Source organism: Agelaius phoeniceus, chromosome 1 (assembly GCF_051311805.1).
Source record: "Agelaius phoeniceus isolate bAgePho1 chromosome 1, bAgePho1.hap1, whole genome shotgun sequence".
Lineage (NCBI taxonomy): Eukaryota > Metazoa > Chordata > Aves > Passeriformes > Icteridae > Agelaius > Agelaius phoeniceus.
In genome coordinates, this window is record NC_135265.1 from 25,456,692 (window position 1) to 25,475,278 (window position 18,587).

Here is an 18,587-nt window from a genome sequence, read left to right on the forward strand (position 1 = left end):
GACTTTGCATTGTACATCCCCAGGCCATTTTTTGATATTTATGCAGTTAGTTCAACGAACTTTGCTTAGGACTTGCTATGTGATTAACAGTCATTACCTTCCCGGATTGCCCATCTTACAAATTACCTAGAGATTTCATGTTCTGCAATTAAGTTTTCTTATTACCTTTATAAAGCCAAAACATTTTTGTGGTGAACTCGCCTAGCTAACAAACAAGAAAGGCTTTGTGGTTGTGCTCCAAAGATGATCCTCGTCCCTGTCAGCAGCTGCCAGAACAAGCCATGGCCATGGAGCTGTGAGCGGTTCGCCGGGGCTTGTCACCAGCACGCTCCTCTCTCGGGCAGCCTGGGTGAGTGGCTCAACAGCGAGGGAAGGAGCACGGCGGCTCCTGATCTGCAGGGAGCTCTCCGTGCGCCCGGTGCCCCCCGCGCCCCGCGGGTTTCCTGCAGCGGGAAGGAGCGGGGGCTTTCCCGGGACCCGGGACGCTGCCCCTCCCGCGCGGGGGCGGGCACGCTGCCTCCTCCGACACGGGCGGGTGCCGGGCGGGCCCGGTCCGCGGGGGTCAGGCTGGAAACGAGCGTTCCAGGGGAGAGAAGAAGGGCATAACCGGGCCGGAGGCAGGCACCGGGACTCGGCGCTGGCGGCGTGGCCGCGGCCGGGCCCGTCCTCCGCCTCTCGGCAGTCACCGCCCGGGGCCGGACTGCAGCGGGCTGGCCGCCTCCCCCGCCCCGCCGGCGGAGCGAACCACTGCGGCTCGCCGAGGAGGTGAGGCACCTGTCACCGCGGGCGGCGGCGGCGGCGGGCGGCCCCGCGGCGGGCGGCGGCGGCGGCTCGGGGCGCGTCCGGCGGCGGGGGCGCGGCGGGGGCGCGGCGGCGGAGGGGCGGGCGGCGGGCGGGAGCGCGGCCGCGGCTGTCACGGCGCCTCGTCCTCCCCCGCGCCGCCGCCGCGGGTGTGCGCGCGGAGCCGTGTCCGTGCCCCCGCTGCCGCCGCCGCCGCCGCTGCCTGCAATGGCGTTGAGGCGACGCGGCGGCTGCTGCCTCCTGTCAGGCGGGCGGCGGCAGCGGCCGCTCTGCGCAGAGGAGGCGCGGGGGCAGCGCTGAGTCGGGCGGCCGGGGGAGTCCGTCGCGGCTGTCGGCTGGGTAAGGCGGCGTGCGCGCTCGGCGGCACGGGCGCCGGGCTCCGCGGGGAACGGCGGCGGCACCGGGCTTTTGTTTCGTGGGGGCGGCGGGCGCCTGCCCGGGCACTGCCCCGCCGCAAGGTGCTGCTGCCCGAGGCCCCGCGGCTCCGGCCCGCCGGGGCGGCACGGCCGCCCGAGGGGGAGCCGCCGCGGGGCTCCAGCGCTGCCCTCTCGGGTTGAGTTTATTGCCTCCGGCGAGGGCTGCACGGCTCGCCGAGGGTCTCTGTCGTGTGGCATTTCCAGTCGCCCGTGGCGATCGGCGGGAGCGGAGCGGGAGGTGCGCGGGGACGGGCGCGTCGCTCTCGGTGCGACGGCCGCGGGCTCCCGGTACCGGCACCGGCACCGTGTGTGCAGCGGCCAGAGTGAGGCGTCCCCGCCTCGGCGGCGGCGGCGCGGCAGGGCGAGGGCTGGGGAGCAGGAACGGAGGGGAAGGGAAAGGAGGTTGGCTCGGGAGACCCCCGGGGTGCCCTTCGCTGGGCTGCGGGAGCCGGGGATGAGCCCCTGGGGCCGGGCCGGGCGAGCGGTCCAGACCCCGGCTCCGTTTCTGCATCTCCTCGTTGGTACCTCCGGGGTCTCCCAGACGATAAAACCTCTGCCCGTGATGAGGGGTAACTTTCTCTAACGGGATTTCACTTCCATTACCCTGTCAGCTGAAGATGTTAACTTTGGGTGCAGTTTTTGTATTCCCTCGAGCTGATGTTTAATTTGCCTTTCTAAGCATATTATCTTTGATCGTGTTTCTACCATTATGTTTCTCTGAGCGAGCAAGGATTGTCTTGCAGTGCCTCATATTTCATGTCACATTGCCTTTCCTTTGCGTGCATATTTGTGCCATGATACTATATTTGTGAATGGAAAGCTATGATTATTTGTTCTTTCACTATGATGTTATAGATTATAAATTATGCAACAGTCGATTTGAAAAAGTTGGTAATGGCAAGTTTTCACATGTCTGTGCGGTGTTGGTTTGTATTTCTTTTTGCTAGTTTTTTGTAAACATGTCAGAAAATGGTAAATGGAAATTGTGACAGACTTAAAGTACCTGACACGGTTTCAGAAAAGCCTCCTTTCTATTGCAGGTTAAATCAGCCCTTGCTCTTGAGAGTCCTCAGTTGTGCTGCTTTGTCAAAATTGACCGTGTGCATTAAGACATTTGCCTCCAGATCTGTCAAGTATGGTCCTGCTGAAGGGCAGTGGCCCCTGAGGAAAAACGCTCCTCAAGCAGAATCTGCTGTGGCAAACTACTGAGAGCGGTACCGCAGAAACTATGCAAGCAGGTTTCACACTCCTGAAGTAAACATGATGAAAACAGAGTCTTCAGGAGAAAGATCCACCCTCCGAAGTGCCTCTCCTCACAGAAATGCTTACAGGACTGAGTTCCAGGCACTGAAAAGCACCTTTGACAAACCGAAATCAGATGGAGACCAAAAAGCGAAAGAGGAAGGAGAGGCCTCACAGAGCAGGGGAAGGAAATATGGCTCAAATGTCAATAGGATCAAGAACTTATTTATGCAGATGGGCATGGAGCCCACTGAAAGTGCTGGAGTTGCCCCTAAAACCAGGGGAAAGGGTGGCCCTCCATCACCTCAAAGACGAATTAGGCCCAAAGAATTTGTAGAAAAAGCAGATGGTTCAATCGTAAAGTTGGAATCGTCCGTGTCTGAAAGGATAAGTAGATTTGACACTATCCATGATGGTCCTTCCTATTCCAAGTTTACTGAAACTCGGAAGATGTTTGAGCGAAATGCTCATGAAACAGGACATTCAAATCGCTATTCCCCAAAGAAAGAGAAAATCATTTCTAATGAACTTCCAGATGAGTGGTGCATCTCTAAGTCTAACAGAGGCAGCATGGATTCACTGGACAGTCTTAGCCCAAGGACAGAGACTGTCTCTCCAACTGTGAGTCAGCTCAGTGCAGTTTTTGAAAACACTGACTCACACAGCGTAAACGTAGAAAAGTCAGAAAACAACGAAGAGTACTCTGTAACTGGTCACTATCCACTTAACCTCTCATCTACTGTCACAAATATCTCCTCCCCAGTTGCAAACCTTGAGGGTTTCAGTCCTTTGAAAGAGGCCAGCACGTGGTCTCCCCCAGCCAAACAGAGTACAGGCGTGATGTCTGTTGAGAACTCTCAGCAGACTAACACTTCTTCCACACCGAGACAGAAAGTGTCCACAGGCACTTTGGCAGGTTCAAAAACAACTGAAGAAATAAAAAAGAGCACAGAGGCAAGTGCTGATTCTGTTGAGAGTTCTGCAACAGGTCAACAGGATTTGGTCGGTGTGCTTGACAGCGAAAGATCTGTGGACAGCTGTGCTAGGAGTAAGTCAAAAACAGAGACAGGAGTTTTGGTGCAACAGAAGGAACAGTCAGAACACACAGAAGATATCTTTGATCGGCCTGAAGCTGCAGAGTTAACAAGAAATGTAGCTTCAGGTGGTGATTTTGCCACAGATGCTACTGAGTCCCACTATGATGAGGAAAGTGAAAAAGATGGGCATGAAGATGTGAATAATTTTCAGAGTTCCCATGTGTACATGCATTCTGACTACAATGTGTATCGGGTACGATCCAGGTATAATTCTGACTGGGGAGAGACAGGTACAGAACAGGATGATCTGGATGACAGTGATGAAAATAACTGTTATGAACCTGATATGGAATATTCTGAAATTAATGGATTGCCAGATGAAGATGAAATCCCAGCCAACAGAAAAATACAGTTTAGCCGGGCTCCAATTAAGGTACAGTTTCTTATGTTCCTTTTTTTTTGCAGTTTGGTTTGTTTTCAAATGTAGCTTTATTTGAAGGAGATTTTGGCATTTGATCTTGCCTCCAAAAAGATTTCAGAGGATCTTTCGATACATGTCTTTATTGCAGTCAGTGAACATAATCTTAAATGAAGTAAGGCTGCTGAGCTCTGATGAGCTCGTCTCATTTTCTAGATTTTCTGATGGCTGACTAAACCAGCAGAATTTGAGCATGACAGCTGGGCTTGTGAAGTTCAAGAATTTTGCCATGCATATTTTGACTTCTATGACTGCACTGTAACCATTGTGAAATGTCAGTGTGGGTATTTGGTGACTTTTATGCTGCTTGTTTGATTTCATTTGAAATCACAGCTTCTTGAGATTGAAAAGCTTTTCCTCAGCTTTCAGCACATTCTTAAATAAGTACCTGTCCTGAAGTACAGTGTGATTCTGTAGTAGAGGACTGTTAATATTCCAGATCTCAGTTAGTATCATCTTTTGTAGTAGCACTCTCATTTATTTAAAACTTCTAAAGCATTTATATATCTATAAAGAGAGTATATCGTAGTGCTACAGAAGGGTGAAATCAATTGACTGAAATATCTAGTGAAGGGTGTGCTTTTTACAGAGCTGTTATGGTTTGTTTTTAAGTACCTTAAATTACCACTAAGAATGTAGTTTCCAGTGCTTTTCAGTTCAAGAAGGAATAACTAGTAAATGGCTTGTTAAGTTTTGTTGTACCAGCTTTTCACTGCTGAGTCTCAGGGTTAAATATAAAAGTATTTTACTTCCAAGTTGGTTTTAGTGCATGTCTGTGATGCTTTGACCCTGGCTGGAGATGCCACATGCCTGTAATGGACAATTCAAAACCATAGCAATTATTGCAGAAGTGGCTTCTTGAAGCAGAAATATATCATGGGGTACTTGAAATGTGAGAATTTTAAAATTAAAAATGTGTAATTGAAGTTGACTGTTTTCCTTGTGTGATTTTAGCAATGAAAATTACTAAGTCAATGAACAGAAGTGCCAGTGTTAAACTCAAAATAATATGATTTACAAAATCTGCATTCACACTGCCTGTGGTTTAAAGTAGAGTGGGATGTGTATTGTAATATGAAATTTTCATCTGAATAAAGCGACCAGATTTTCATATCTGTTTATCATGGAGTGGAGTGAAAAGAACTGTCTTGCTTCATGCTTTGAAAAGAGGATTTTTACACTGAAAGAAAGAAAATATTCCAAGGCAAGATACGGATTTTTCTTTTAATTTTAGTTTGTTAGTGTTCTATTCAGGCTTGCATCATGAACCAAAAATTCAAAGTATTTTTGTTCCTTCTTGATTGTTCCCATAATTAAAGTACCAGGTTTTCTTGAACTCTTGGAGGGAGGTGAAGTGGGGAAAACCTTGATTACAAAGGAAGTTGTCCCCTCCACTGCTTTCCGGCTCAAGCTAATAGACAAGATGTACTAGTAGACAAGATGATGTTCTCTCTTCTGAAAGATCTACCAGTTGTTTATGATGGATCCAACAGACGAAAATCCAGAAAGTGATTTTATTCTTGAGATGGTCAGACTTTTCTGCTGTTTCTGAAAGAGCTAATAGTGACATTTTTACTTCAGTGTATTGCTGTTTGAATTCTGCTGTCATGCCACATGCTCTAAGAGTATTTTCTCAATTATTTGTATTTTTTCTTTTCTTTTCTAGTTTTTCATGCTATGTTTATTTCAGATTACGTATTGTACAGTAATAATATTAGTCCATCAGTAAAATGCTCTAGAAGTAATTTTTGTAAATAATTTAAAGAGCACATTTGTCATGGGTTTAAGCATAAAGCACTCTTAAAAAGCTTATCCAAAGTAAACAAATCATTGCTTTAATTATTCTGGCATCTTTATTGTAGATAGGAAGAAAAAAGAATAAAAGCTGTGCTGGGAAAGAGCATTGTAGGAGGCTTTGGGAGATCCCCTGCTTTTTGTCCTGGGTGCCTCCAGTGCCTGCAGTCTGTTCGTCATGTGGGGAGGCAGAAGTGAGACCATGTGGAAGGCTGGCCCTAGCAGGAGGAACTGCAGCTGAAGTTGTGGAAAATTAAAAGCTGCCTCTGGAGTGGTGCTCCCTTCTCTGTGCAGTTCCCTCAGCAGTGTGAAGCCGTGTGGGCCAGGGCCGGCTGCCAGGGCCACCAGGTCACTGCCAGGGCCACCAGGTCACTGCCAGGGCCACCAGGTCACTGCCTGGCCACGCCACCGCAGGCAGGGACCCAGGAGGGGCAACTGGAGAAGCCCCTGGAGGGTCCTTGTGGCTCCTGGGTCCCTGGGCTCCTGCACTCCTCCTGGGACACGCTGCTGGGAGCTGGAGCTGGCTCTGGCAGGAGCTTCCTGTGCAGCCCAGCTATCAGTGAGCAGTGCAGGCGGCAAGAGGGACTGTGTTCTGTCCCCTCACACAGTGCCAGCAGATGAACTTACCCAGTCACTCCCTGGGCCCCATCTGTTACACTGGGATGTTGCATCTGACTGAGTAGGCAGCGACTGTTTAGGGATTTTTCTGTTCTACACAATTTTTTGTGTTAGTGGGCATGACTGGTTTCATTAATACTTAGCTGAACATCATCTCATGCATGGCATGATTGCAAGAGAGGAAAATAAAAAGCAATATAGGAGTGTTTTCTGAACTGTTGGAAACTGATTTGTCTTTATGAAAATGATGCAATTTGTACTTGACTATTTTGCTAGATCGTGGTGTGCAAAGTCCAACCCAAACTTTGGATGTTTAGCATTGATTTCAGTATTGTACCTTCACTCTCCTACAGGAGAACTCTGAAATAATTAACAAAGTTGGCATTTGAATGTGTGAACTGTCGAATCAGTGGGCAGTTACTGCCATAAAGTTGTTACTTGAAGATCTCAGCAGGTTTAGGTAAACGTCTTTGGACTATTTTTCTATGTGATTTCTTCAGGCAGACATGTAAGAGACTTTTTTGTTGCTTTAAGGGTAATGCTGAGAACTATGAAAAGCAGTGAAGTATAGGTAGAAGGATAAATAAATAAAATCTTACCAGACTGATAAAAACTGAATTCTGCTTGTCTCCCAAGCAGGAAAATGATTAATTTATTGAGAAACTCACTATCAAGTGAAGACTCAACTCAATGCATGCAGGAAATTCTACTGTGTTACAGTCTGTAATTTTGCTATCACAGATCCCATGCTCCATGGGCCATTTGCTCTGCTCTAGGATGATGGGATATATTTGCTGATTTCATCTCTGTTGAAAGTCCCTTTAGGAGTGGGTGACTACCCAGAGGCCACTGTAGGCTTGGAGAGTTTCTAGGTATTTGAAGTGTGGTATTGCTTGTGTGAGCAGTTGTGTGTTGCTGTGGGACCTTAAATCAGCTTGGTGCTGTTAATAAAAAGGAGTACAAAAGGGCCCAAGAGTGGCAGTGGACACTGCAATGGAGTGTGTTGCTAAACAGGGGATGTGAACATTTCTGTAGCTGTTCATATGACTGTTTATGTAGTGATATAGAGGCCTTTATCAGCACTGGCCTGTTCTTGTGTTGAGGTACTGTGTTTGTGCTCAGGGATTGAACTGAAGCTCTCCAGGGCAAGTGTACAAGGTGAAAAAGTTAAGTAAATGGGATAAGGAAAAACATACCCTGGTTTTTCCAGGGATACTTTGCCACCAAAGAAACAAAACAACATCCCCCACCCCACCTACCCCTGCTCCCAGCACCCCTAACACTCCTGATTTATTGGGTTTTGCAGGGTTTCCTGAGGGTTGGGTCATGTACTGCTTCCCAGACACTGTGGGCTAATTTGGCAAGGTTTGCCTGTAATGCAGAATTCATTAGCTTGTGGCTTTCCACACCCTAGCAAATGGAAATGTATTGATTGTCCAAATCATAAGTCATTTTTTGAGCCGTGCTTCCTCCATCCTGGGTAGAATTAGGAAGAAGAGTAATGTTCACCTTTTCCCTTTCCAAGTCCATAGTTTCTGCTGCCCTGATAGCTAATGGCTGCATCTTCAGTTAGTGCCTGATTCTGGCACCAGGTACACGTTAAACCATTTAAAGCTGTTAACAGCAATTTGTGTTTCCTGCTGAGCTTCCTTTTGCAACCTTCTGCTCCACTGACTCTGTCCCACCAGCCAAGGGGTTGGGTATTATGTGATCACACCGTATGGCAGACAGCAGGGGACTCGTGGTGCTGCAAGGGGGTTTGGCCTGAGCTGCTGCTGCGGTTTTTAGCATTCTGTAAAGCTTCCTCAGGGTGCAGTGGTGAAGGGACATCTCTGCAGATCTCTCTTGAGTTTTGGGGGTAGGTGGAAGAGAGTGGAACATGAAAGAAGATAAATAGCAAATGGCTCTTCCATCCTTCTGCTAATTCCGTGTGAAGAGAATGTAATCACTAGTGCCTGTGCCTCCTGTTGTGCTTCCTCTCTTTTGTCAGGCAGCATCACTGAATTTTATACCCCACATTATTTCAGTTTTCCAGATCATGTCCTGGTCTTGTTCAAATGGTCTTCCAGAATTGGAACTTGGACTCTCTCTTTCTCTCACCTTTGAAGGAAATGTACAAGTGCTGTGATTATAGTTTAGTGTAGAACATAAATTAAATTTGTATTTAACAGTTGCTTTGAAATTTTTTTACAAACTTCTTATAAAAATAATTTCAAGGAATGAGTCTTTCTTTCAGTTATTCCTCATTTCTGAGGGGACCTGAAAGATCATTTAGCTCCAACCCCCCTTGCCATGGGCAGGGACTCCTTCCACTAGACCAGGTTGCTCAGTTCCATCCAATCTGGCCTTGAACATTTCCAGGGTTGGGGTATCCACAGCTTCTCTGGGCAACATGTTCCAGTGTCTCACCTACCTCACAGCAAAGAATATTTTCCTAATATGTAATTTAAACTTACTCTCTTTCAGTTTGAAGCTATTCCCCCTTATCCTGACACTACAAGCCCTTGTAAAATGTCTCTGTCCATCTTTCTTGTAGGCTCCTGTCAGCTACTGAAAGGCTACAATTTACTTACCCCAAAACCTTCCTTTCTCCAGGCTGAACAATCCCAATTATCTCTGCCTTTCCTCATAGGAAAGGTGCTCCATCACTTTAATCAGCTTAGTGGCCCTGCTCTGAACAGACCAACAGGTCCATGTCATTCCTGAACTGGGTACCCCAGAGCTGGGTGCTGTGTTCCAGGTGGGGTCTCTCTCACCAGAGCAGAGCAGAGGGGCAGAATCCCCTCCTCTGCCCTGCTGGCCATGCTGCTCTGGATGCAGCCCTGGACACATTTGGCTTTCTGGGCTGTGAGTGCCAGGTCATGTCCAGCCTCTCATCCACCAGCACCCCAAAGTCCTTGGCAGGGCTGCTCCTGGTCTCTTCACTCCCCCAGCCTATATTGATACTAGGGGTTGCCCCAGCGAAATGCGTTCAGGAATGTAAATAGTGGTGGAGAAAGAATCTGAAACAATCTGGCACTAATTATGTTGGAAATAATTAATCTAAAATATCATTATCCTTTATATAATAGCCATCATCATAAAGGATGCTGAAAGCACTTTCAAGTCTTGGTGTAAAAAAGAAGCATTTCTGTGCTTGATGCAATGCTCGATATTGTATTTACCTGTTGTTAAAATGTTGATGAACTATTTTGGATCATAGGAATCATAGGAGAAGGTTACCCATGCCCAGGCACTGTACAGTCCAAACTTGTTACTTCTATGTGTGTTTTACTTAAATGAATACTGAGCTGGGTTTTGGTGATCTCCACATTTTCCACCCCCAGTGAGCCTGTGATTTTATAAATAAAATAGTCACAGTGCATGTTAGGACACTTGTTGTTTAAGGCAAATATGGAAGACAGGAGTTGCAGAAAGACCCTGAGGCTTTGTTAGATTTGAAATGGTCACGGAATCTAAGAAATTAATTTACTTTTTGAATGGGTTAATTATGAAAACTTACAGATTAAAAAAAAGATGCATAGCTCTTTCTGAAATCACTGAGAGAATATTTTATTTTCCTTGAATTTGGTTCACTACTTCAGCTCCTGTGTTCATGTAGAAGCCTAGAAGATAAGAGAACTAATATGTATCCTCAAACACCGACAGCTGGATAGCTGTGGAGCCAATCAAGGACTGTTGGTAATAACATTCTGTTAGAAAGATAAGGATGTTTCTGAAGAAGGGGCCATACAAAGGAAGGGCAGCACTTTGCTGAGACTAGTTTTGGTTTGGGATCCTGGAAATGGGCACAACCCCGTACAGCGCAAGTGAAGGAATGAGGTTGAGAATTAGGCCTGAAATGTTGACCAAAGGCCAACCCAGTCATCAGGACTGGTCATCATTTGGTGATCATAAAGACCAGCAAAGACTGGTGAAGCCCTCCAACCCTTTCCAGAAGGGTCTAGAAGATCAGACTGCCCATGATAGCTAATTGGCATTGAAAGTGAGAAATGTATCTCCAGGTTGGGCATAATTTACTAAGAAAATTTTGTGAGCTCTTGTGGCCCCTCTGACATTTGTCACGAGTATCTCTGAGTCTTGCGTGCTCCCTTCCCCATAAGAGTGGGATGCCACAGTCCATGCTTTGTTTACAATGTTAGGAGTGGGTGCAGTTTTTGCTAAAGCATGAAACTAGTAGGCTTAGTCTCTGACTCCTGTAGTGTTGAATATATCACTGAACTTTCATGCTTATATTCAAATTTCATAAAATGGACAGCAAGCTGGTAATTATTTTCATTCGTGTTGATGTGTGAAGTAGTTTGGCCTGCAGAGCTATTGGCTGGGTAGCTTGGAATATATCTATCCTGCTGCATAAAATGAACTTAGCTTTTTTCCAGGTATTGTCAAGTATGGGGAATTCTACTGACTTTAATATTAAAATGTGTTGCACTGCAGGGATTGTCCTGCTAACTTGGATTATTCATAAAAAAATAATAGTGTAAAAAACCAGGTTCTTTGCTCTGGTTATATGCTCTTAGGGAAGATCTTTTTATGAAAGGCAGAGCCTTTTATATGTGTTTGTCAAGGAAAAGAATGAGAAGTAAGTATAAATGATTCAGAGACTGGATGCACTCAGATAACAGATAGTGAAGGGATAAAGTACTTCAGAAGTTACTATTTTGGTTCAGTCACTGTGGTGAGCAAAGATACCTCATAATTGCTGTGGATTTTTATGCCTTCACCTATGACTCTTTTGCACTTTCAGATTTTCTTGTATTAAGTATATATGGAATTATTGGACTACAGTAAATAGAATAAAGTTATTTCCCTGCTACAATATGCTATGGAGTCTTTAACTCTTATATAGAAGTCATAATTTCACTACTAATTCTAGGAATCAGCAGTTCCTGGGTGTAGTGTTCACACATGTAGCTCTTGAACTAAAAACAAATAATGTTGCCTAAAACCTGGGTTTCATAAGTATTGAGGGCATTCTAGAAGGACTGTGTGTAGAAACAGAATTTTGATGAAATTATTTGCATCAGAGGTTTATGTGGTTTAAATTGAAAGGGTTTTCCAATTAAAGGTTTTGAATTTCAAAAATGCAGACTGAGAAACTGTAGGGAAATGGTTTGAAATTAGCTGAACCAAAGAGCAAAGGGAACTCTTTGATTCAGAATTAGAAAAAGTGCGTAGGATTTTCATCCCAAGAAAAAAACAGACTATACAAGCAGAATGATTGCAGACCTAATCAGAAGAAAAGTCAGCCAAAGAGAACATCATAAGTTAGCCAAGAACTTCGGAAGGAGTGGCAGAAGTGGTTGTTGAAAAAATGAAGAATGTCATAAGAGTTCAAAAGTCTTAAATGTGACTAAGAAGTTGCCAGAAGTCAAGCTGAGTTTGACCTTGTAAAGGAAAATAGTCCAAGTAGTAAAAAGGTATTCATCCATTAAAATTCACCAAGAAAGGAGGGTGGGTGTTATGCAGTGAGTATGAAGTTATGATCAGAGTTATCACCCCCAGTTTATTGTGGAAATTCATATAGCGAAATGAAGAAGAAACCTGCAGGTTCCTAGTGCTCAGGTTTGTATGGGGCTTGGTCAAAGAAGCTGTGTTTTAGAAAATCTTGTAGCATATATTTCAGAACTAAAAGAGCATTATCAAAGTAGAAATGGTATTTAACTGCAGAAGAGCAAATTTAATAGATGTTTTTCAGAAAGTAGAAGAAAGATGGTTTGGCTGCCTGAAAATTACTAATTTTTTTTCCCTGTAGCAAAGTGATAGAGAGCACTTTTTAAAGAATCAAAGGCAGAGAGGCAAATGGAATACATGTAAATGGATTTATCAGAGGTAGTATATGCCAGACTAAATTAGGATCTGCCTTTGATTAGATAAAAGACCTTGTTAAAAATTTCAGTAGTTCTGTCTCAGGAAGTTGGAGCAGGCTAATGACGCTTGCTTTTGGCAGAAAGTGGGGAAGCCTTAGCATTGCATAGGATTACAGCAAAATATGGGTGACTGCAAGGACTTGAGTGGTGAGGATGGATTTATGAGCTAAGAACTTTCACAGTGAACTGGTGACTCATTTGTAGGGGATGGCAGCTAAGGAGAAAGCCACTCTGACGTGCTCCCACAGAATGACAGCAGCAATCCGTGATGTGATGCAGCTGTGAGGAAGGCAAATGGCATTTAAGATAACATGAAGCAAAATATTTTGGAAGCAGTAGGGAATTATGGGTGTCATTTTATAACTTGCCAAGGAGACTTCATCTGGACCGTGTCTGATGGATTCTGCTTCAGGCATGTGGGTCTGCAGGGAGAGCTGTAGCAACTTGATGCTCTTATGTGTCTTTTTCTTGGTTAATTCTATCCTAAAACAGGGGCCTTAAGTAACTTATCTTGCTCATTGAGTGATGCCCAAGGCCTGAAAAGGACCATTATTGCATTTCTGTATTCAGATGAAAAGGCACCTGAAAACTAAGTGGCAGTATTCCACTTTTAAGATGGAATTGAATGTTTTCCAACTAAGATTAAAGATTTTTAATAGAAGGCACTCTTCCTACATTCCTGATGGACTATTGTGTTGTGTAGTAGTGTCTCTTAATTTTTTAAAGTGTTGCAATTGCCTTTAGCTCTGTTAACCTTGAAGGCCACAAATAATCTATTAAAAAGAATACCAGACATTCCTGTAATTAAATGGTACAAAATAATGGATGTTATTCTGTGGTGTCTTTTTTTATATAGAAGGTGTTCTATTGGGAGAAGCTAATTTTACTTGAGTTAGTTAAGAGAGTTAATTCAAGAGACCCATCAGATCACTCAGATAATTCCATATGATAAAGTTAGTGGAAGGTGTGAATGCAGAATTTATCTCCAAGACCTGTTTGCCTTGTGCTATTATACATAAAGCTATGCTTCTTAGTCTGTGCACATCTGTAACTTCTGATGTTCCACTCTGCAGTTTCCATCTGCCTTAATATTCATTGAATTATCTCAAGGGCATAAGATGCCGGTTCACATTGAAAGGATATCTTCCAGTATTTAATCTATGCTGCATGTAGACCTAGGGACTTCCATCTGATAAAATCACTGTATTTCACATTAGTTGTTTGAAAGCAATAAACTATAGGGGCTTTTAACAGTCATGCTATCAAACTCCTCTCTAATTTATCTAATTCATGGCCTTTATGATAAAGCATTAGGATTTTTTTTATCTGGCTTGTAATCATCTTTACATCTTTATAAAGTTGTTTGAAAGCAATAAACTATAGGGGCTCTTAACAGTCATGCTATCAAACTCCTCTCTGATTTATCTAATTCATGGCCTTTATGATAAAGCATTAGGATTTTTTTTATCTAGCTTGTAATCATCTTTACATCTTTATAAGCTTGCAGTCATCTTTAAGATGGATGGTGATATATTTAGGTGCTGACATACTCTAGATTCCTTAGATGTGTAGAATCTGACATACCTATTAATTCTACCTTCTTAAAAGCCCAGAGATACTTTATCATTAGTGTTGGCTTGAGTGATTGCCCAGTAGATTTCATTGCATGGACCATTTAAATAGAATGTTCAAAATATGTTAGTGTTGTATTTTTTGCAAGGGCAAAAAATGCAGAGAGAGCATATTAATCCAGAGGTTTAGAGAAAGCCCTCTTGAAAAAAAGCTGGTAATTTAGCAGTGTGGCAAAGTGCACTAACACAAATGGGAATGTTTCAGTATGACATTTGATAGGAAGAGACTACCAGACCATGTAGCTCTTAATTCCCCTTTGCCCAGCCATTTTCCTCTGAAGTAGTTGCTCAATTTTTATCTTTCTTAATTTAGTAGGTTAACTGAAAAATGCATCCTTGATGTTTTGCACATTTCTTTCATGTTAATATTTGGGTTGGGGGGAAGTGAAATACCATTAAAAAGAAGGGCTCTTTTTTCCTTCCTTTTTTTTTCTTTTCTCTCATTCTTTGTGTATGGCCAGTGAAAAATTCTCTCAACTTAACAGCTGTAGATGCAAAATAACTGCTTAGACTTACTGTGGTTTACTGCAGTGCATGACACAGTCATTACCAGTAAGTCTTGACCTTGTGGCCTAAAAGGGGAAGAAAAAGGGAAGTGCCTAATCAACCCCATAACCATCTACAAAGAAATTACTGGCTTAATAGGTGAGGGGAGAGCTGTGGCTTTGTGTACATTCACTTCAGTAAGGCTTTTGATACAACATATTCACAGAGAAGCTTGTTAAAGATGGGCTAGATGAGCAGACAGGTAGGTTGGAAGGTGAGGTAGGTTGGAAACTGGCTGAACAGAGAGGTGAGAAGCCACAAACCTCATGAAGTTCAGCAGAGAGAGGTGCGAACTTCCTCCTGTGCCTGGCCCCATGCATCATTGTGTGCTTGGGACCATCCAGAGGGTGGATCCTCTTCAGCTGTGCAGAAGAGGCTCCAGGGTGCTGGACAACAGCAAGTGGAACCAGAGTCAGCCATGTGCTCATGTAACAAGGGAGGCTGATTGTGTTCTGGGCTGGGTTAGCATGAGTGCTGCCATCAGGCCAAGGGAGGTGATCCCTTCTCCATACCACTGAGGCCACGTGTGGAGTTCTGGGCCCTATTCCAGGCTTCCCAGCACAGGAGACTGGAGAAAGCCCAGAGAAGGCCCTTTAAGATGATTATGAGTCTGGGACATCTCTCCTGTGAGGAAAGGCTGGGACTGCTGAGCCTGAAGAAGTGAAGACTCAATGGTCTTATTAATGTATATAAATACTGCAAAGGAGGGTGCAAGGAAAACAGAGGCAGGCTCTTTCCAGTTATGCCCAGTGACAGGGTGGGCACCAGCTGAAACACAGGAGGTTCCTGTGAACATCAGGAAACTCTTTCCCTGTGAGGGTGACTGAGCACTGGCACAGGTTACCAGAGGCTATGGATACTCCATCTTTGGAGATACTCAAAAGCTGTCTGGGCATGGTCCTGGGCAAGGAGTGCTGTGCTTCCAGCTGGGAGATTGGACCAGATGACCTTGGTAGATCCCTTCAAGTTTGAGCCATCATGTGGTTCTGTTGCTTCATTTAGATCAGAGAAAAACTATTTTCCTAATAGTGAATTTTGGTAAAGAAAGCAGCTAAATTGCATCCAAGATAAACTATCTTGATTTTATTATTTGTAAAATATACTAAGTGACTTCTTGAATTATTTGTCAGGCTTTAAGACTGCATGGTTTCGCAAATCCAAGGATGGTGCGGCAGCTCCAATAGGTTTGATTGTAATAGTTAATGTTGTTTAAATATGAGTATTTTAGTAAGAGTTCATTGCATGAAGCTTAAATTCTTACTTTGTAATTACAGATAGTTAAGTTTAAAGATTGATACTAGACTTCTAATGCTTCTTTTTAATGAGAAGCTAGGCCCACCACTGCTAAGAAAGGATTTTAAGGGGTTTTTTTGGACGTATTTTGTTGTATGCATAAGCAGATTGACCTAACCTTTTAAGTAACATTTAACAAAGCAAAAGATTTTGGGGAAATATTTAAACAAATATTATGAGTTTAATTTTTATGAGGAAAAGGAAAAAATTAAAACTGCCTATACAAAAATAAAACTGTTGAGGAGTAGTGTTTATATGCAGCAGAGGGAAAGCCCACCAACATTTTGCATGTAGCAGTAGCTGAGGTCTGGGTGGCTGGGGTAAGCCTTGATTGGAGTGGGAATTCCTTGATTGGAATGGGAGTGTGATCTGATGCCCAGTCGAATCCAAATACTCAAAAGCTGTGGTTAAACAAATAAATAATCTCATCCTGGGCTGTACACTTGAAGTGAAATCTTTGAACTACTCACTTTGTAAAATGTACCAAAGTTGCTGATTTTGTCTATTGTATCTAGTTTATCTCTCCAGTAGTGAAGGAGAGAGGCATTTTGCTGCCCTTGTAAAGCTTAACAACTCCCAGAGGAGAGATCAGTGTGTGTGTCTGGAGATGACCAACAGCCATATCTGAAACCTAAGAGAGGTTAGTGAGAAGTTTTTTGAATACTTCTTTGGAAAAAGCGTACAAAAGATAGCGAATAGAATAAATTGTTTTTACTCCTGTGGCTTAAAAGTGATTCTACTAAAGCAAGCCTCTTGTGCCCTTATATGATTTACTTTATTCATTTTATTTTCCTAGTGCAAAGGGTCACTTTGTGTCTCTAAGCCCCGAAGAACCACTGTAGTTAATCTGTTCCATTAAGTTTCTGAGTTTGAGAAAGCTGGATTTGGCTTGAGAATGCTGTGCTGCTGGAAGCTAAATCCGGCAGTGAGAAGGCTGGGGGCTTGGCAGGGGTGCTGGGTGAGCAGGGTGGTCTCGGGCCCCAGCTGGGCGCTGGGCTGGGGGTGCAGGCTGGGTCAGGCTGGGTCAGATCCCGGCACTGTGCCCCAGCAGGGTCCTGCTCCAGCTTTCGTAACCAGGGGTACTTGGCAGCGCTTCACTCACAGCCCTTAGGACTCAAAGAAGCCACAGAGCAGGTTTGTGGCCTTTTTGTAAGAGCTGGCTGCTTCCTGCTGCATCAGTAGTCCTTCAGTATAGCATTATCCAAATACACTCTTACTTCACCATTTTGCCTCACTTGACTACCTGATGCTCCCTGAGCATTGAAGAGATTTTTTTGGTTTTAAAATGTAGTCTCTGTTTTTTCCTCTTTTTCTTCCTTCCTCCCTAGGCCCTTCACCCCCTCCCCTGCCATTCATTCTGGACACTTCCAGAGCTGCAGTTTTGTGATGGCCTAGGGCAGAATTTCCCCTTCTATCCTCCGTTAGCCTGTTTTCTAGGATTACATACTTGATATTTTGCATTGCATTAAAAAATTGAAAAAACAACAAAGAAGCTTTTAAAATAATTTAGTTTATAATTTTTTCATTGTTCTGTGCAGATCATGTTCATCATTTGATTCAAGAATTTACTGTGGTACCTTCTCCACCAAGTTTTTGTTGCAACATTATATGTAGGTTTTGTTTATTGTACTTTATTATTTGTAATGAGTAAATAATGTGTGAAATATATAGCTTCATATCCATAGAAGCTCAATGAATGCTGTTCATTTTTTGGTTCTTGTACTGTCCACAGGTTGTTCTGATCTCAGGCTTTGCTTTGATAACTTGATTCTTTATTGTGTGAGAGACAACAAAATCTAGATGTGCCATCTGTTCTATCACAGTTTTCCTTAAAACTGTGGCTGAGACCTGAGAGAAGAGAAACACTCCACACTCTGGTCTGTGTTGTGTGGACTATCTGCTTCATCTGACCAATTTATAGGCAAATCTATTGCTACCACTTTTTAGAGGATACACTTGTACACCTAGAAGAGTAAGAATTGAAAGAACAAACTTATTTGTGTATGCAGATACTTGACTAATAAAATGTTGTAGTGGTAATTCAGCAGAATGTTTTGAAAGATAAATTTTTGTCTTAAAAACTCTGTAATTTATTCTTACATTACAAACATAATGGTCCCAAGGGTATGGGGCTTTCTTTAGCTGCAATAATTTTTGCAGTGCAGGGTAAACCTGCCAGAAGGCTGTAGCAAAGGTCTGTTAAAGGTAAGTATGTCACAACTTCTCTCTGGTATTAGGTATGTTTTTGTTCTCTTTTAAACAAGAGTGGTACTATAATTATGAAATACTAGATGAAATTCTTTGTCTTTTATTAGCCCTGGAATTCCAAGATACAACATTGCTTGGTGACTTGATGAATAATAGTTGTCATTTAATGACTGGCTAGGATTACTTTGAAAATAAAGGTCAAAATTTTATCTTTTGTCTCACTACTTGAAAAAACCACTAGCAGTAGATGAAAAGGAAGACTGTCCCTCATACCCCTTTCAGGGTTTGAGATTTTTTCGGGGTTTCAGATTTTACTAGTTTACTAAAGTGAAAACACCCCACAATTGTGCAATAAATTACAATTGAAACATCTTACTTTGAAAGAACTGCTTCTGCTTACATCTGTATTTGTATATTTGGTGTAGAGATCAGTGTCACCACCAGAAATAAGGTATTTTTGGGACTCCTAGACATTGTGCAGCCCTTCATTCATGCTGCTGTCAGGAACTTGATCAGTAAATTAGTTCAGCAGTAGGGTAATGGATTTCTAGGGATTACGCCACCAACTCTGATTGAGAGCACTGAGCTTGCATGCAAGGATTCCTGAGCACCCCTGTACTACAGAATGCAAACTGTACTGCATAAGAATGGCA

General features: G+C 43.5%; 1 protein-coding gene across 7 annotated transcripts in view; it reads left to right on the plus strand.

Moving 5' to 3' along the window:
• Window positions 1-379: 379 nt before the first annotated feature.
• Window positions 380-18,587, plus strand: part of PPP1R9A (protein phosphatase 1 regulatory subunit 9A) — a 131,441-nt gene continuing 113,233 nt past the window's right edge. For 2 of the 7 annotated variants that reach the window (XM_054635469.2, XM_077175048.1), the window contains exons 1-2: window positions 940-1,140; window positions 2,258-3,929. In XM_054635469.2, coding sequence (XP_054491444.2) covers window positions 2,478-3,929 — 1,452 coding nt within the window. In that variant the 5' untranslated portion in view covers window positions 940-1,140; window positions 2,258-2,477. Of the gene's footprint in view, window positions 766-938; window positions 1,141-1,265; window positions 1,456-2,257; window positions 3,930-18,587 lie in introns of those variants that run through there. The other 5 variants (XM_077175039.1, XM_077175051.1, XM_077175063.1 and 2 more) reach the window with 5 other exon arrangements.